This window comes from Camelus dromedarius, chromosome 20 (assembly GCF_036321535.1).
Source record: "Camelus dromedarius isolate mCamDro1 chromosome 20, mCamDro1.pat, whole genome shotgun sequence".
Taxonomy (NCBI): Eukaryota; Metazoa; Chordata; class Mammalia; order Artiodactyla; family Camelidae; genus Camelus; species Camelus dromedarius.
Genome location: NC_087455.1, coordinates 36,371,211 through 36,389,290, shown reverse-complemented (window position 1 = coordinate 36,389,290; position 18,080 = coordinate 36,371,211). Strand labels below are relative to the sequence as shown.

The window sequence follows — 18,080 nt, the reverse complement described above, 5'->3', positions numbered from 1 at the left end:
CTCTCTTTTTTTTTTTCTCCATTATTGTTTATAAAGAACATTGTGACTTTTAATATTAGCATTTTTGCTTTCAACAGCAATGAGCAATCTCTTGGTTTGCTGTTTGGTAAAGCATCGGTTAATGAGGTCATCTAGTTTAAAATCCCAGCTACTGGAAAATAACAGGGAGGAGGTCAAATCTATCATTTCATGTTATATTCTCTGCTCTCTTTTCAGTTCTCTAAGGAAAAGATATCTTTGTTATTATCCACAATAAGTCATTACGACCCGTTACTGGCCCTCTGTTTTACCACCGCCTCAAGATACAGTTAGGTTCTCTCTTGCCGAAGTACTGAAATACGATAGTTCATCTACAAACAAACAAACAAACAAAAAACAACTTTGAGCATCTGAGGATGAGGAACTGGCTTCGTGTTGGTTGTGTTGTCTTTCCTCCGACAGTTCTGTTCTGAGTGCACGTCTAGCGAGGGGTTGTCTCTATGGTGGACGGGGTCCCCGGGGTGGTGGACCTCGGGGTGGCTGCTGGTGGCGTGTCCATGGGGCTCCCGGCCCCACTGTTGGGTGTGACGGAGGAGCTGACAGCGGGCGTGTCCCCCTGCTGCTGGGCTTGCAGGGTCTGTCCACAGATGTGGTGGTGCTTCTCCCAGTCTTTGTGCTGGCAGAACGAGCCACAGTAGCGGGCTGTGTTACAGCCGCTGCACGTCTCGCTCGCTTTGCGGCCACAATTCCAGCAACTCTACAGGAGAAGGCAGAAGACAGTGAAATCTCGGATTATTACACGGTGCAGGCTAAAGTCAAGTCTAGGGAGATACACTAGCAGAACTGCCCCCTTATTTTTCATTCTAAGAGTGAAAACCCCAGGTGTGTGTGTGCACTAAACACTGAAGACGCAGCTTTTGGTGTGATGACTGCCCAGAACTTTCTGCCAACAACTATTATGACAAACGGTTGAAACTCGTTTCTGTTTTTACTATAAGTTGTATGGTAGGAAGCACTGACCCCCTTATTTTTAAGAACTCTAAGAATGACAAACCCAAGTGTGTGTGTGTGTGTGTGTGTGTGTGTGTGTGTGTACACACTAAACACACTGAAGATGCAGGTTTTGGCGTGATGACTGCCCAGACTCTTCCACCAACAACTGTTATGACAAATGGTTGAAAATCACTTGTTTTTTCTATGAATTCTCTTCCCTTTAGGTTTGGCTATCTGCATATCCAAATTCTCTGCTCACCCATACTTACAACTGCTCCATCTAACCTTTTCCCTTTCTGATACCAGTACCACCACAGGAAGACACAAAGGCATCACTCCTGGCAGAAACTTCTCCCTTCTAGATGTTACCAGGAATCACAAAGGAACTAGCAGAACGCTGTAGGAGACTGAAGGCAACTCTCACGGAACAGACGGCAGACTCCAGTCCCCGCGCCACCACAAACCGGAGAGAGCGAGCCTCGGCTTAGTCCCTCCCACTGCACTCAGCTCTCCGGTGCGCCTGACAACCGGATGGGAGGGCAGTCTCCAAACAACCCCCTTCAGCCCCCTGGAGACTGGACCTTCGGTTTGTTTTTCCTCTCTGATGTATACGAAGGGCCCACACAGTGCCCGATATACAGCAGGTGCTCAATAAATATTTGTGAAAGGAATGAATCTGATCACCCGACATGGCTTTGAAAAACCAGACATACTAAAACTGGGTGCATAATAATTCTATTCACAGACAGTGCTTTCCAGCTGATGGAGGACCTCTGAAGCTCATTTGCACGTAGCAACTCAAGACAAGTAGAAAGACATTAAAAATTCTAGCGATTTTTAGGACTGTGGTAAGCCTGCTACCAGTCTCCACTGGCTGCTTTCCAAGAAGTGAGAAAAGCAGAAACGAGGCTGTCTCCGCGATCGGGACTTTGAGACAAACACATCATGAATCCGGCACAGACACACCAGGGACCAGCACAGGGAGGGGGCAGATCCTGGGGAAGGAGAGGGGGCGGGGAGGAGCTCAGGGATGTCAGTGCCTTCAGGGCCCTTCCAGGAGGAGGGGGGGACCTCCGGAAGCCAGTATGGAGCGTGTGTGGCTCCTCCGGCGAGACCATCCCCATTGTGGAACGCTGTATCGAGTGATCGTAGCCTTGCACCATTAACCTTTTTATTCTTGATCCTCCTTGGTTTTGATTATTTTCTTGCAAAACAAACTTCTGACTGTAAGCTGGTAACCCCAACCAGCTGACAGTATGTGGCCGTGTCACAATTCAAGTACGTTTTTTAAAGCCCTGATGTATGTGGATATTAAAAGATCCCCCCACTGTCCTCCCTGCAGTTACTGCCTTTCAGCACGCTGGTTGTGTGCCTTAAGGTGGGCTCATAAGCTTGCTGAAAATACCCCAGTGGGATGTCAGCCTGGCACCCTGGTCTGCGTTGTCTTGTCACTGTGCAAAACATACAAAGGAATTCTTAGCAGTCATCCTAATTTTGCTAACGAGTAAAGGGGCTCCTGGAGTCTTTCAGGTGTTGGAGGCCGATGAACTCAAGAACCACAGTTTAAAATTTTTCAGAAGAGCTCAGCGGTACGTTCATATTTCAGTATCATTCAGAAATTACTGCCCAATGAACGGGAGAAAACCCAAAAAACTTAAGATTTCAAACTTTGGTCAGTGCGAGGTGTTTTAAGTGAACATTGCTAAGTTAATCGAGAAGCTGGATTTATATATTAACGTCATAAATAAACATGAAACTAAAATTTATAGTACCAGAACAAAGCAATTTTTTGTACTCAATTTGATTTAATCAGGAAATATCTCCCAAAATGTGCGCTTCTCATCAGAGGCCTCATTACCATAAATAGAAAGCCCCTCTTTTTCAAAGCAGATTCAATCTTACTGCGTGGACGCTGGTTCCACGAAGACCGAAACACACACAGGCCTGGCCCGCCGTGTGGAGCAGCGAGGTCCCACCCTGGGCACTCAGGGAAGCTCGCTTCCTTGAGCTTTCAGGCATTTAGAATAATGCCAGCTGGTTCCTGGAAGAAACTCAGAAATAAGTGAAATTTCCTAAATTACATCAGAAAAGCCCAATTAGAGAACAGAAACCCAGATCCAAAATAATATTTTAAGGAAATTAAACATCTAATCTGAGTCAAGTGGCTTCTTTAGGAAATACCCTGGTGTGAGTCCGATCTGTTTTCTGGCAGAAGCACGTCTTGGCAGACGCGAGGCGGGAACTGCCCAGCACTCAATGGCTCCTTCAGATTGAAATCAGATGTAGGCAAACCGTCTCAATTTAAGCTGATTAAACACACAGACTAAACCAGGTAATTACAAATGCATGTGTCGGGGAGTGGAAAGAGGAGACAGAATGGGGACTTCTTTATTTGCTAAAGTGTTTTCAAAGATGGGAACAATTTTACAAACAAAAAAAAAGTGGAATTATGCCAAATATAGAAACAGATGTTTTGGATCACGAAGCTGCTGGGAATTGAGCCTTCTTGCCTCGCCTCTCTGAGTCCTGACCCAGGATTCAAGGGCTCTGGCTAGTTTTGCCTCCAGCCCCATTCCAAAGTTGTTCAACCCCATTCATTTACCACCCACGACTGAGACAAAAACAACCTCTGATTTTGGGAAGGTGCAACCAAGAGCAATTTCAAATGAGCTGGCGGGGGAAGCCCTCCGTGGTTCTGTTGCTCCGGATGGACGCTGCATCACAATGAATGTGTAGGGAACTTAAGCACAAGGGCTCAACCAACAAAAAAACTCCAAGTGCATATTCCTTTTTAAAAGCTCATTAGAAAACAGACGAAGCAACTTTGGTCCATTTCTCTTGAGTGGCTCTACCGGACATCCTGCTAACGAACCCACACCTGCAAGATAAACGCTGGAGCAGCGGCATTCAGCCCCTCAACCGGCACATTGCTGGGGACCAGGGAATGTGCAGAATCTTATGAATACTCGAATGTGAATCCTTTTAAGTTCCTAAGCTTTCTGCCATTCACAAAGGTGAAAACTGCAAATTGTGTGGTAACGCCCAGGAGGATCTCCATAAAGGCAGGAATACTGGTGGGTCAGTGGTTGAAGTCTAATCTTACATTTTCCAACGGGTGCTTTTTATATTCAGGCTAGCATTTCTTAACAGTTGTGTATTTCATTCATTCATTCATTCATTTTGCATCTAACTGAGCTTCCGTTTCAGTCCTCTAAGGAATGACGCTGGGGACTGAATTACCTCAACAGTGTCAACGCCCCAAGAATCCCGTATTTCATAGCAAATTTCACTCCCAAAGCTCACAGCGCTTTCTAGTCTTCCCTTATTTGTGATATTTTTCCCTTTTCGGCATAAGGAATACTTTCCTCCCTATCTGAAAAATCGGACTCAGCCATTGACCGAGGTTAGGCTGTGAGTCAGATGAGGAATATGAGGCAGAACCCGAACCCTCCCTTTTGCTAATGTACTAACACGACCTGTGGAAAAGGACATGATGAAGTGAAGCTTTTGGGACCAAAGCTCATGTTAGAGACCACCAATGCTTTGTTTCATATCAGCAATTCTTTTTGTCCCTAATAACAAAATTAATTCCTTCATCTTGTGATTTAAAGTACAGAGAAGATGGTCTTTCTGTCTAACCAGCAAAATAATACTCTTTCTGGTTCTTACTGTTGGAGATTCCTTTTACAAGAAAACAAAACATTTTCTCCTAAAAAGTTTCTCCAGGTCTTACCCACCTATACTTCTCTGGGGGGGGAGGGGGGGACAAAACCCTGCACACAAACGATACTCAGTGAATAAAGCAGAATGATTATAATTAAAATTCCCAAAAGGTAAATTACCTTTATAGTAAATGACTTGCCTAAAATCACACAAAATATGAAACGACACAGGCAAGGTTTGATTCACCCAGGCCTTTGAGCTACAAACCCAGTACTCTTTCCAAAATGCCACACTTTGGCCAGATCTCTTTTCACAGGCCGCTGTGGCAGGAATACGGTGAGCAGGGCACTTCAGTCCTGAGAGCAAACAGGCTGACCCGGGAGGTGGGAACGCCAAAGACAAGGCGCTGCGGCGAGCAACAGGAACGGCTTCCAGCCACGGGTGGCTCCAGAGCTGCTCTTCCTTGGGTTTTACTTCTAACCACATCACTTTGTGGCTTTAGAACCACAGGCAAGTTAACCTCTTAGAGTTAGGTCCTCTTAGGACCTACACAGCGGGAGTCGTAACTCTAGGGTTGGTCAGAGCACCAGTGCCAATGCCAGTGCCCTGACGTTCAGTGGGCCCGGAATAAACGGCAGGATCCAGCACCACCTCCTCCTTTTGGCACTGGCTGAATGGAAATGAGACTCTATCCAAGCTGTGCACGGGGCAGTCTGCACAGTGAGGAAGCTCACGGCCCTGCGCTCTACAGCCCCCAGGTACGGAGACAGAGAACATCAGCTTACTTCCTCTCACACTGCCCTAGCGGCTGATTACTTTTTCTCTTTCCTCACTGTCCTCACGCCTTTTGAAGATTCACCACTACTGACCATTTCTTCATTCCTCCTTTAAAAAAAAAAATCCCTTTGTTGAAATCCCCTCGAACTTTGGTCTCCAGATACTAACTTTCTGTTTCTTGAACTATAACCTTTCCCTCTTCTGTTTTTCATTTCCTTCTAAGCATTTGGCAAGGAGGGAAGCTGGCATCAAGAAATATCCTTTCCTTCCTACCCTCCGCCTTGTCAGTCGTGGTTTCAACCATCAGCTGTAAGAAGACGACCCTGAAATGCTTCTCCAGCCCTCATTTCCTTCCGGAGCTGCAGTCTCTTACTTTCAACCCGCCTGTTTGGTAGCTCCACCAGGATGCTCCTCTGCCCCAAGTCAGTCACCCCACACCTGACTCTCTGGTGTGGTGTATTTCAGCCATGGCGACACTCAGCCCCAAGGCTCTGTCATCTCTCTGGGAATCTCCCCTTTCTGTAGCCCCTGCAGTGCCAAACCCCACAGACCTTGCTTCCATGGTCTCCCTTCCTCTCCAATCTCACGACTGCTATCCAAATTCCTTCCCTGCCTTTCCTGTGGGACTAGCTTCTTAGTTGGCTTTCCATCTCTCTCTCTCTTACAGACACTCTGCTCACGTGTAAGGTGACTTGTTTATAAAATACTCCTACTCATCTTATTTATACCTCTCAACTACCTTGCAAAGTGAGTCACATAAACATTATCACAGTTTTGTAGATGAGAAAACCAAACTCCACGAGGTGAACCACCCCAGATGGTTCCAGGCTCAGTGCACCAGCCACTACACCATGAACATCCATGGATACAGACAGCTGGCTTTTTAATAAGTGAAACAAAGAAACAGAAATCTTAGGTAACACAGAATCACAGCCCATGCTCATAGAACTCCAAATCCTTCTGGGGACTGACGGCTCTGATCAGATTGTGAGGCTTTAACAGAAGCCGTGCTGGGAGACCGTGTGCAAAGTACATCCTGCAGACCCCACTCGGCCACCCCCACAGCTGGGGCCGTGCTGCGCAGGACGCACTGGGGAGGGGTCCACTGATTCCAGGAGCAATGAAGAGGAGCTTCTCAGAGAGATATGTTCACATGACCAGGGCTTAGCAGATACCAGAAAGCAGAGTTTAAAGATTCAGTGTTTCTGCTCAAGTGCCACCCAAATGCCCAAAGTAAGCTGTGAACAGGACAGCTATTTACTCTGTTCTGGGCTCAGTTCCAGTCCTTGCTTTGATCCTCTAAGCTAAGACAAGTTGTGGATCTCAGAGAAAGAGCTGTGGTACATTCTTCTGTTCACTGGGGGTGGAAGAAAGACTGTCTGTGTTTACAGACAGGAACAGGAAATGAGTACAGCCAGAAATGAAGATGGCCAGACTCAGTGACTTTCCTTCCTTCTGATTTATGCTAAGCACCGGCATTACATTCTTGGTGAAATAGATAATAAACACACCGTAAAAGAGAAAGCACAGAAAATATTACCTGCTCGGGTGGCTTGCCTGAGCAGTCCAGTGTCACTCTAACAGTTAGAATGACAATAACTGGTGGTTTACCCACCAAAGTGAAACTAGAGACCTGAGTGGGAATAACCTGACGGAGTCACGTATCTGCCACCACGTGGCTGTTGAGAAAGTGGCCCGAGAGGCCGGCACCCAGGCTGAGGGCCCGCCTGCACTTGCTGCCGTGAGACCCTAAGCAATGGCTTGGCTTCCCAGGACCCAAGCTTTTCGCAGCTGAAAACGAAGCCAACAGCCCTGTCTGCCCTGCCTGAACTCAGGTACACCGCACTGAAGTACGGAACGTAGAAAAGGCACCTTCTCCCACGCCTGGTACAGTCTCAGACGTCCATCACAGGTTTTACTCCATCTCGGGGAGCAGACCGCGTGTCACCCGCCGTTACTCTGCCGATCATGGGGTCCTGGCGTGCGGGACTGGCCTGCCCGGTGCGAGCACCCCACTTTGACTTGGTGAGGCGTCCAAGGCTGGCTAAGGAATTATTTGCACCTCCCTCCGAATAACACCCACATGACATTCATTCCTGACTCCACGCTTTCTTCCTGCTGTTTCCCCAATTCAATAATACTTTAAACTCTCCTCTCCTCCTTCTGAAACGTCTACCCTCTTTACTGCCTCCCTTTCAGGGCCACTGGTTTTCCTAAGCAGAATGGCATTATGAGGTCCACTTCACATGTGTGAAAGCAGAAAGAAGGCGACCAGCTTCAGAAAGGAGAGAATTTCCGGGCACCTGTCCTCAACACAACCACGCCGGAGGAACGCGCGAAGGGCCAGGCTTGGCCGGGAACTCCAGTCTTCTGACTCTGAAACTCAGGTTGACGTCTCCATGTCGGGGAGAGAGTAATAATGTGTGCACTTATATATGTACAGATGTATTTTTACTAATTCAGATTATAAAGATCACATATGACCCAGGTAAAGGGAGAGATGGGTACATGTCTACGACAGAAGGCAGCTGAAATAAAGGGAGAGGAAAGGGAAAAATTATGGATTTTGGTCAGGAAAGTTTAGAGTCTCTTGTGAGGAAGCACTGTGGGACGGATGAGATCATTTTGCCTTGCACTAGAATTCTCAAAAAGCTTTTTCTCTTTTTTAATGGGGATTGAACCCAGGGCCTGGTGCCTGGTAAGCAGACCCTCCACCACTGAGTTATTACCCTCTCCCGTCAAAACACTTTAAAACATTAATATAATTTATTTTTCCCTAAACAACCCTGTGAGGTAAGCAAATAATTGTCCAAGGACTCTTGATATGATAGCTGAGCAGTAACCAGAAATCAGGTCTTCTAGGTCATTCTCTGGGATTTTTTCTGCCCCACCCATAGGTCTCCAGGCTTTGCTAGCAAAAGATAATCATCTAATCACCTGAACATGGCCTTTACATGGCCTGAAAGTTTAATTTATCATCCAAGCCAGGACACTTAAGAGGGAAGAGGGGCACGCTTAATAATTACATGGGACAACGGGGGTTAACCTGGGACTGTCTCAAACTGGGACGTACGGTCACCCTGCACCCAGTTGCTATGCATTACCATGCACTATCCTGGTTTTCACACTACAGTGTAAACTATTTCAGCCTTTATGTCTATTTGTCCCTTTCAATCCACATAGGAAAATCTGTCTGCCTAGTTGAATTAAATAATTGAGGTTCTTTTAAAAAAAGTTTTAACTTGCATTTTTTTTTATACACAAAAAAATGAAGAAAAGTTACCTTTTTCGTGACCCACACAAAACCCCTGGGCAGATCAAAGCCAGTCATTTTTAAAGGGCGCTCAAGTTAAGATCACCTGATATGGATACCCCAAACCCTGCATGTCCACCAAAAACCCAGGACCCCCTCTTCTTCCTTGTAAGCTGACCAGTCATCCGACCCTGCCCATTCGATCTCCTGGGCACAGCTGATTCAGTTTTCTCTACTCCCAGCACCACTGCCAACCCACCTTCATCCAACCCTCTTCCTCCTCCTCCTCTGTCTCTTGAAACAGACTGGTTCCCCCTTTTTGTTTCCTCTAATCTACTGCAGCCTGAATGATCCTTTCAAAACTCATCAGCCACACAGCCTGGTTTCAAAGCCTGGCAAAGCTTCCCTTCCCACCTTCCCTGAGTGAAAGCACTGACTTGCCCATGGCCCGAGAAAGCTGTGATGAGGCAGTGGGGGTGGGGGTGGGGGGCTGCGAATGATTTCCTCATTACCTTCAGTGTCAGATGAAACAAAACTTTTTCCCAGAAGCCTTTGCATTAAATCTATAAAGACTCATAATTTTAGAGTTTGAGTCTTCTAATGAATTACAGTGAACAGGAAGGCAGGGACCGCTGCACCTTCAGCACCCAGTACTGTCGCCAGCATAGAATAAAAGCTCCGTTGTTTGTTATTGACAGAAAAAATGAATAAATGGATATAATTTAGAGTAACATGTATCAGATAAACTGCCCTGGGCAGGTCACAAACATGATTTTTAAAAGAATGTCCATTAACTTCTGGGGACAGTTCTAATATCGATGGCACCTACATTTAATTGGGATGTTATCTATTTTTTTCAACCAATTACTATAACATCCAGACCTTTTATTCTAAGAAAACAAAGACCGTTTCTGAAGCATGTGGGTCTTATTTAAGGCCAAATGGTTAAAACTCAAGAAAACCCTCTGAGTATAAAAACACAGGAGAGAATTCCGAGGTGTACGTGTGCTGCCTTCTCTGCAGCTCAGCTGGGCCACGCAGTCCTGGCCTAACAGATTCCCCGCCCCGGGGCCACGTGAGGGCGGGAGCAGCCATCTCCAGCTCGGCCCAGGGACGTCACAGCTGCTCGCGCTGTCCCGGAGGGGCTCAGGGAGATTTCTAGGCTTGAGGAGACTTCTAAGCATCACTGCTGGGGTGGCTTTTTATCAGGTCGTTTCTACTAAAAGATGCGCATTCCTGGTGGGGTGGGGTACAGCTCAGTGGTAGAGCTCGTGCTTAGCATGCACGTGGTCCTGGGTTCAATCCCCAGTGCCTCCACTAGAAATAAAAATTTTAAAATTTTAAAAATTAAAAAATAAAGGGTGTACCTTCCTGAGTGAGTGGCAAGAACAGGGTGCAGAAAAACAGCACATTGGATTCCAGGTTGTGTACTCAGTGTTAAATGAAAAGTAAAGAATTTCTGAGGAGGGGAAAGTATTTACATATAATTTCAGGCTAATGATTGAGCAAAAGGTACAGTGAACTACACCTACCACTTAGGTTATTCTCAGACATTGTCATCCCTCGGGTCCTTGGTTAAACCACTTTTATTGTGTGCGTGCATGTGTGTGTATAGACTCGTGTGCAAGTCTGGAGGAGTCTCAGCTTCATTCAGACAAAATCTCTCTTCCATTTCAGGAAAGATGTCTCCATTACTTTTGGTGAAATGAGGTTTATTTTTCGAGAGATAAATGCCCCACAAGTCTAACAAATGGTCCTGTTTGTGGTTTTAAAAAAAGAAGTGGGAATCCAGACCTAAGTTGCCTGTCTTTATCTGCAACCCAAACTCATCCTAATGAGCCTTATATGCCATTTGTTCTGGAATGATGCACGGACTGGCAGAACGCTGGGAGTCCCGGCTTGGAGTCTGCCACTGCCGGGCTGCGTAACCCTAGCCAGGGGAGCTGCTTCACCTGAGACGTAACAAAACTATTAAGTCTCAAGGTTCTAGCCACTGTACCAGATGAGAAGACCAAAGCTTTTGGAGCTTTGGTGGTTTTCTCAAAACTCACAGAATGATGAGAGGTGGAGTCAGGGATTAAATTTAGCCCTCTGACTCCCAAACCTTTTCTCCTGGCATAGCCTGCTGTAAGATCCAGAGAAGTGCCCTTGAAGACAAGGGTGGTGCTGTGTTAAAGATCGGTTTCCCAAGAGATCCAAAAAGAAAGACAGAGAAGTGAAGCAGTCACTTTAGAGGATCCCACGTACACACCCAGGTTAGTTCATCACACCTCCTGTTTGGAGCTGCTGTCTGATACAGCATATTTTATAATTGCTAAATACTGGTGTCGAGCCCATATATTTTTCTGGACAGGTATCAGAAGTAAAGGTACAGAGATTATTGACACTAAAGGCCTACAGCATGATTATATAAGGACTTAATTCTCAATTTCTTCTAGATACTTATCTTTAGATTTTTGTGACCTATGAAATACTCTTAACAGATGTAACAGCCCTAAAGTGTTCCTAAGAAAGATAATGTTTTAATGACAGCCAACAACTGTGCCTCAAGGTATTACTAACTTGAACAGAGCAGGACATATTCTCTCCAAAAGATGCTGATACATTTTTTCCCTCAAAAGACGCAAAGCAAGGCCCTTAAATATCTTAGCCATGAGATGCCAATAAAATTGAATTTATGTGTGGTTTAATTCAATGATGGAAAAGTCAGCCATTAAACAGCAGATAAACTTCCCTTTGTCCCTCTTTTCCTGAGAAACTTTCAAATGTTGCAAATCAATTCCTTTTGTCCCCTTGTTATTCATCTGCTACACATTAAACAGAAACTCTGAGTATCGAGTAATTCCCACAGGGGCCTTTCATCTACAGGGAAGTCTGGTACAAATTAAATTCTTATTCTCCCTCACAAATTATAGATACGCGTCGGAGTGGACCATTGATTTATCAGTTCATGCTCCTGCTGGTCCAGCGTGGCAGCATGAGCTAACTGCCCTCCTTACTTTAGGCTTTAGTGACTTTAGGGGTGGAGGATTGTGGTGCTGTGCTAATTAATGCAGAGCATTACCATGTTGCTCTCTGGCTTCAGTCTCCACTTAAAAAGCAGTCTGTTAGACCCTTTGTTTGAGTTACTTCCCATACCCTGAAGACATTCAGGCCACATGTGTGTGTACTTTAATATCCTGCAATAATACTAAATATTACCTCTGGCAGTGATCTTATGCTACAAAATGACCATCGTAACCATTAGGAGTAATGTGCAAAAACAGACCCTGCAGAAGATCTCTTAGAAACGTTTAATTGATGCGCCCACTGGTTTAGTGCTGTACTTTGGAACCAGCGGTTAAGGAAGTGACTTTGATCCAGGCATGCGCGTCTTTAGAGCGCACAGCTTATCCGCGGTATCTCTATTAAATCCCAGCTATTAGGAGGAAACCACACACAGATGATTTAACACAGACACACACTGGCGTTCTGGATCTCTGTAAGAGACGCTAGCAGTATGCTAGTAAGCTATAAGAATTTCCGGTCCTCTGATACTCACCAAATATATTAAAAAACCTTTTTTTGTCAGAGATGTTCTTTTATGTCTTTAATAAAGACAAAACTTGATCAGCTTTTGGTCAATTTCCCAAGTGCCAACCCCCCCCCCCCCTTCAATTATTCCAAGTCTCCTCCCTGGCCCCACCTCCAAGATTTATCTGTCTGAAGTCCAACATCCGCTGTTTACTGGTGACCTCCTGAAATCAAAAGCCAGCGCCCTACTTGGCGGCAGCGACCTCCTCCGGGCGCGGGGGCGCCCGCCAGCCTCACCTCGCTCGAGTCTTCCTGCTGGTTGATGACAGCCAGCGCGTCCTCGGCCGCCTGCCGCTTGGCCTCGGCCACCGTGCGCTCCATCTTGGCGCGCTCCGAGGTGATCATGTCGTGCGCCTTCCGCTCGGCCTCGGACACCGCCTTCTGCAGCTCGGTCATCGCCTGGCGCTTCACCTCGTTCACCGCCTCCTCTGCGCGCCACCCCGCGGCGGGCCGGACCGGACAAGAGAACAGTGCTGGGTTAGCGCGGGACCCGGGGCACGCTGATGGCTGGGGCGCACGCTCTACACACGGGCGCCACTCGCGTCCCAAATACGGGCCAGTGCTTCTGTTTAAAACTCCAGATTTTGGAAATTCATTTAGGAAAACAGAGGGTAAGCTTCCTCCCCGCCCCAGCCCTCTTAAGTTACACTGCTGGGAAGGAATTTTTTTTTTTTTTTTAACTACTGCCATCATCGCTACAACTTTTCTACCAAACTCGTACCCCCGAAAAGATTCTGAGACCAGAATCCATAGTAAAAGGACAAAAACAACCTCAAGAAACCTGTCTGGATAATTCAGACACATAAAGAAGGTGTTTTGCCACAGGTGCTATAGGTTAAAATGAACACAGGCTGTACGTGGGTAAAGTACCCAGAAAAAAGAGGCGGGGAATAGATTTTACACACACTCATATATAAGAGCACACGGTTGTTTGTCTGGCAAAAGATACAACACAATAATGAAAAGGTATCTCATAAAGCAATTAAGTTAATGCAGACCCTTTAAAGAGATCAAGGATGAAACACAGAATATCCAGCTTCTCTCATCATTTCCTGAGGAATGTGGGCATATGCCTTCATAGGCTAAATGATAGGGACTTTTAAGAATCATTTTCTCATTTCCAAATATTCAGCTGTTGTCCATCTACTGAATCAAATATATACAGTTTCGCATAACCAACTGTTACACTAGACAAATGCAATTGAATCATACTGCGGGCCAAAACGATCGGGCCTGACTGCGGACCTGCAAGGTGTCAAATTAGCTCTTTATTTTTGGCTGTGGAAAGGGTGCAAAGATTTGACTAATGTACAACATAAGATTGACAACTAAAACAAGTAATTTCCATTTTAAAAAATTAACTGTTCTAATTAACAAGGGAAAATATCCTCCCCCCGAATTAGTTTATCTAATTTTCATCTTTATTCAAAGCAAAGTGACAATGATTAATTGAAAATTTAATAAGCAGTAATTATTAACTTGGCAAACCTAGTACCAATTAACACTCTATTAAAACTAATTATGACATGTTTCATTCAAGTGTTTGCACTTAATTGTTTCACCCACTTAAAAAGCACCTTAATTAAACGTTGTTTAATTAAAAACATAGATTCCTAATAAAAATGTTTTACTGTAGATTAAAAATGTAAGAGATGAAAATACTTCTATAGTTTCTTAAATTTCTATGGTTTATTTCACACATCCATAGTCCACAACTTGAGGGTCATAAAAAGCCCTCCACGAGTAATTAACTGTCATGACGTTTGTAGCCTCTGCCATTTTCTCAGCATTATTTCTAAAGTTCATTCATTAGCAATTACTGTCCGCTAGGTTTTATAAACTGAATTATAAGGAAAAGATCAGGACTGCAAGTATTAACTAAAATATGTTAAGCCTTTGTTGGCTGCTTGAAGATATGCATTTAAAATCTGGGTGGAAACAGAGGACTGCACTGAGCTTGCAAAGCATCTTCTTCACCAGGAGGTGAACAGACGCCTCTATCATTCCGTCATAAACGACTTGGGGCACCAGGGAAGTGCTGCCCTTCTAACAATACAGCCAGGGTCTAATTTCGTTTGAATATTCAAGGTGAATTAAATTCTATCTAAGTGGTAATACAGGACAATAATTTTTGCTTACGATCAAAGCTGTAGCTTGACTAATTGTATATGCAAATCAGGCAATTTATATTTAAATTATGCATTCCTATTCTAATCCCACAGGCATATACAGATCAGCAAAGAGAATTGGTAGGACATTTGCAAGGTGCTTGAATATTTATTACCAACTACAAACATTCACTGATCGTTTGAAAAAGAAATATATTGAAGAAAACACTTGCAGTTTAAAAACTATCTTTATGGTAGACTTTCCAATTTTATGAAAACCTTTTTTACCTTTTGTCTTTGGTTACCTTTGTTGTTGCTTTTAAAAGTCCTACCTTTCAGGGGAAAACTGATATGGCCTTCGACATTTGTCGAGAATCCAAATATTTAGTATGTATATTATTATATTATATTATTAGGGTAATATGCAAATTTTGAATAGCGTCTGTAGGTTAAATTAATTGTGTCTGAAGGTTAATATTCCTGATTGTGGTAACTGCACTGTGCTTATATAAGAGAACATCCTTGTTCTTAGGAAATAACACAAGAAAATGTTTAGGGTAAAGGGACAGCATGTCTACAACTTACTCTCAAATGGTTGGGAAAATCTGTATAACAGAGAAAGAAAAAGAGGGAAGGAAAGAGGAAAAGAGAGGGAGAGAAGACATTAAAGCAAATATGGGAAAACAGGGAGAAAGTTATAAGGAAATTTTTTACTCTCTTCTGCGACCTTCTGCAAGTTTGAAATCATTTCAAAATAAAATGGTGCAAAATATTATATGTTGTGCTTTCAAGCACAGGATATACTTCTTGCAACTGTAATTTTTTTTTTTTTTGAAAAAGATGCACTGGTTATATTACACTGAATTTTATAGCTCTACCCTTTGGAGAGTTTTCAAATGCTTTAAATGTGATTTACTTATCTTTTGCCACAAAATAACTTATAATACTTTCATTGCAAAGACACACTTTATAGGTTTTTTTTTTCCCCCTAAAAATAAAAATTTTGTCCACAGCAAATTTTAGAATCTTAGGAAAAAGCTTTCAAATTGTAACAGGCTGAATGAAGATGTCACGTTCTGCCCTTGGTGTTGTCATCAGGTTGGACACCTTGACACTTTGAACATTAGAAATGCTTTTTAAGAAGCCTATGGAGATAAATATTACAAGCAGTTATTTGGGATTTCCAGGTGAACCTGTCATGTGTACTTTGGGGATTTAATACACCCCTTAAAACTTAGCATCTCTCCACAGAAAACTATTCCCAAACTGTTTCTAGGCAGGAGGTTAGAGATATCGCTGTGAGAAGAATACAAATTGAATGGACACCACTTCCAAGTCATATTTTAGACTGAAGACCTGATATAGACAGATAGGCACATCTGAAAAATATCCCAAACATTTGCTTGATAAGGTTTAACCCCTGTTAGAGAATGCATGGCCCCACCAAAAACAAGCATTACTCTCTTTCCTCTCAGAGTCCTCACGATGGAAAGTACACCCAGAACTGGTTTCAGAAACCCCAAAACAAAACAAAAATAATAGTGGACTCAATAGATTACAACATGTCAAGTTAAAAAAAAAAAAACTGATTAAGTGGAAGATACACAGTACAGTTTAGAATCTGCTTCCAATTGCTTACCACTTATGGTACGATTTCCTTTGTGCAGAGCTTTTCAAGTTGACTTTCCAACAAAGGTAGTATATTCAGAAAAATCTGCTGTCACTTAATAGCAGTCAAACAAGGACTTGAGCAGATAATAGCTCAGAAGGTATTTGGATTACACAAGACCTCACCGTCAGTTTTTCTTTATGAATTATCAGAATTAAATTTAAATATACATAAATAAGGGAAGTGCAGAGGAAGACCCTCTCCCTCGACATAAAAAGTCACCCTTCTGCTATCCAATGTGGCAATTCTTTGCACCTCTTATTGGAATAAGTTGCACTGACAACTTAAAACTGGGGATGAAAAGTGGTCAGAAGGAAGCTGTGGCAATTCTTTTTCCAGGTAGGGGGCACCCAGCACATTTTAACAGCTTAGGAAAGTACCCCACGACTATTACTCTGGTAGAAAACCTTCTTAGAGGTGATGCTGAAAACCTGGGTAAGGCGATGCAGATGAGCAACATACACAAGTAAAAACTTTACCCTTTAGGCTGAATGGATCTCTCTGGTTTGTATCCTGGACATGTAACAGAGCTTTCTGGTCCTCGGTCTAAGTTGTTAGGCCTAGTACACTATCAGATCTTGAGATTCATTATCACTCTTATAAAAACGATTGTTTGTTAGAAAATCTAAACAAAAACAAACAAACAAAACCCCACCACAAAACTCGCAGAAGAGCCAAGTGACCAGAGGCAGCAAGCTGCACAGAACTACAGACACAATGGGATCAGATCAAAACCCAAAGAGAAATCTTTTGCAGGAAAAATAAACCCTTTCCCTTGACTGTCACTCCTTAGCTGGGGTTCCCAGCCTTGCACCCATCTGATCCATTTTCCAGTTTCTCTGCTGAAACTATTTTAACAGTCAGGGTCATAGTAGGTCAGCCACATTATGCATTTGCAATGTCACTTTTTATTAATTTTTTTTTTTGGTGGGGGAGGTAATTAATTGGGTTTTTATTTATTTTTAGAGGAGGTACAGGGGATTGAACCCAGGACCTCATGCATGCTAAGCATGCTCTCTACAACTTGAGCTATACCCCGCCCCCCCTGCAATGTCATTTTTAACTCTTAAAACAGGTTTATGCTTTATCTCCTGAGCTGGTTTTTATAAGATTTTGTCTGGACATTTATAGTGCCCGATGATGCACCAACATTCTGCCAGATCTGAACTTCTTTAAAAGCACAGTCAGTCAAGGAGTCATCAGAAGCTTAAATCTACTTCAAAATGTTAAAAAAAAAAAATTCTTAATGAAAATCAGATAGTGTACATGGAAACGAAAAATAGAAATTTAGCAACTCTGTCATTTAAATTAATTAAGCTCTGGTCACTGAATATTAATTAGCACAAATGGTCAATTAAAAAAAAACTGATTGTAATCATAAAATTTCCGAGTGCCTCAACAAGTCAACTAGATTTGATATGTTATTTTATTTTATTTTTTTTTAAATATGTCAATTGTACCTCAATTAAAAAATAAAAAATTTGGAGAAAAGGCCGAAGTAAAACATCAGACTTTGTTTTCAAGAAGGGAAAATTGCATGCAAGCTGACCTCAGGCTTTCAGCCCAAAACCATCACAACCCCCAAAACCGGGGGCTGACAACAAAAGTGTCACCAGATTCATTACAGTGGTGGGAGCAGATGCTACCGAAATAAAAAATTATTTCATCTTCTAATCAGGCTGGGTTTAAGAATATTTATCAGGATTTTAAAATTTTGCGAGTGGGGGTTTGTTTTGTTGTTGTTGTTAGCAGGAAAGTCCTTTATCGTCTTTCTTCACATCACTGCGTTAACAACTGCACACAGCTGCCAGAACACGAAACTCGTGTTTTTAAACAATTCTTACCAGCTTTCTTCCAGATCTCCTCTGGCACGTATCCAGAAGCAGGCCTGTGCAGGAACTCCCGATGCGCGTCTGTGGAGAAGATGAAAATCGGGCGGAGAGAGGAGAGCACCATGAGCACTGTGAGGTCATGACACACGGTTAGAAGCAAGCAACACCCACTCTCCTGGCTCCTCTACAAAAAACGTCATTTGAAAATGCTGAGCACCTCACTTCTAAAAAAT

The 18,080-nt window shown here is 43.5% G+C and overlaps 1 protein-coding gene across 6 annotated transcripts in view; it reads right to left on the bottom strand.

The window, feature by feature from the left end:
• RUNX1T1 (RUNX1 partner transcriptional co-repressor 1) overlaps window positions 1-18,080 on the bottom strand; it is a 138,804-nt gene that overhangs the window by 3,290 nt on the left and 117,434 nt on the right. For all 6 annotated transcript variants that reach the window (XM_031439304.2, XM_031439305.2, XM_064476968.1 and 3 more), the window contains 3 exons: window positions 17,860-17,928; window positions 12,476-12,666; window positions 1-736 (listed from right to left, as the gene is read on the bottom strand). The exon at window positions 1-736 is cut by the window's left edge and continues 3,290 nt beyond it. In XM_031439304.2, coding sequence (XP_031295164.1) covers window positions 461-736; window positions 12,476-12,666; window positions 17,860-17,928 — 536 coding nt within the window. In that variant the 3' untranslated portion in view covers window positions 1-460. The remainder of the gene's footprint in view (window positions 737-12,475; window positions 12,667-17,859; window positions 17,929-18,080) is intronic.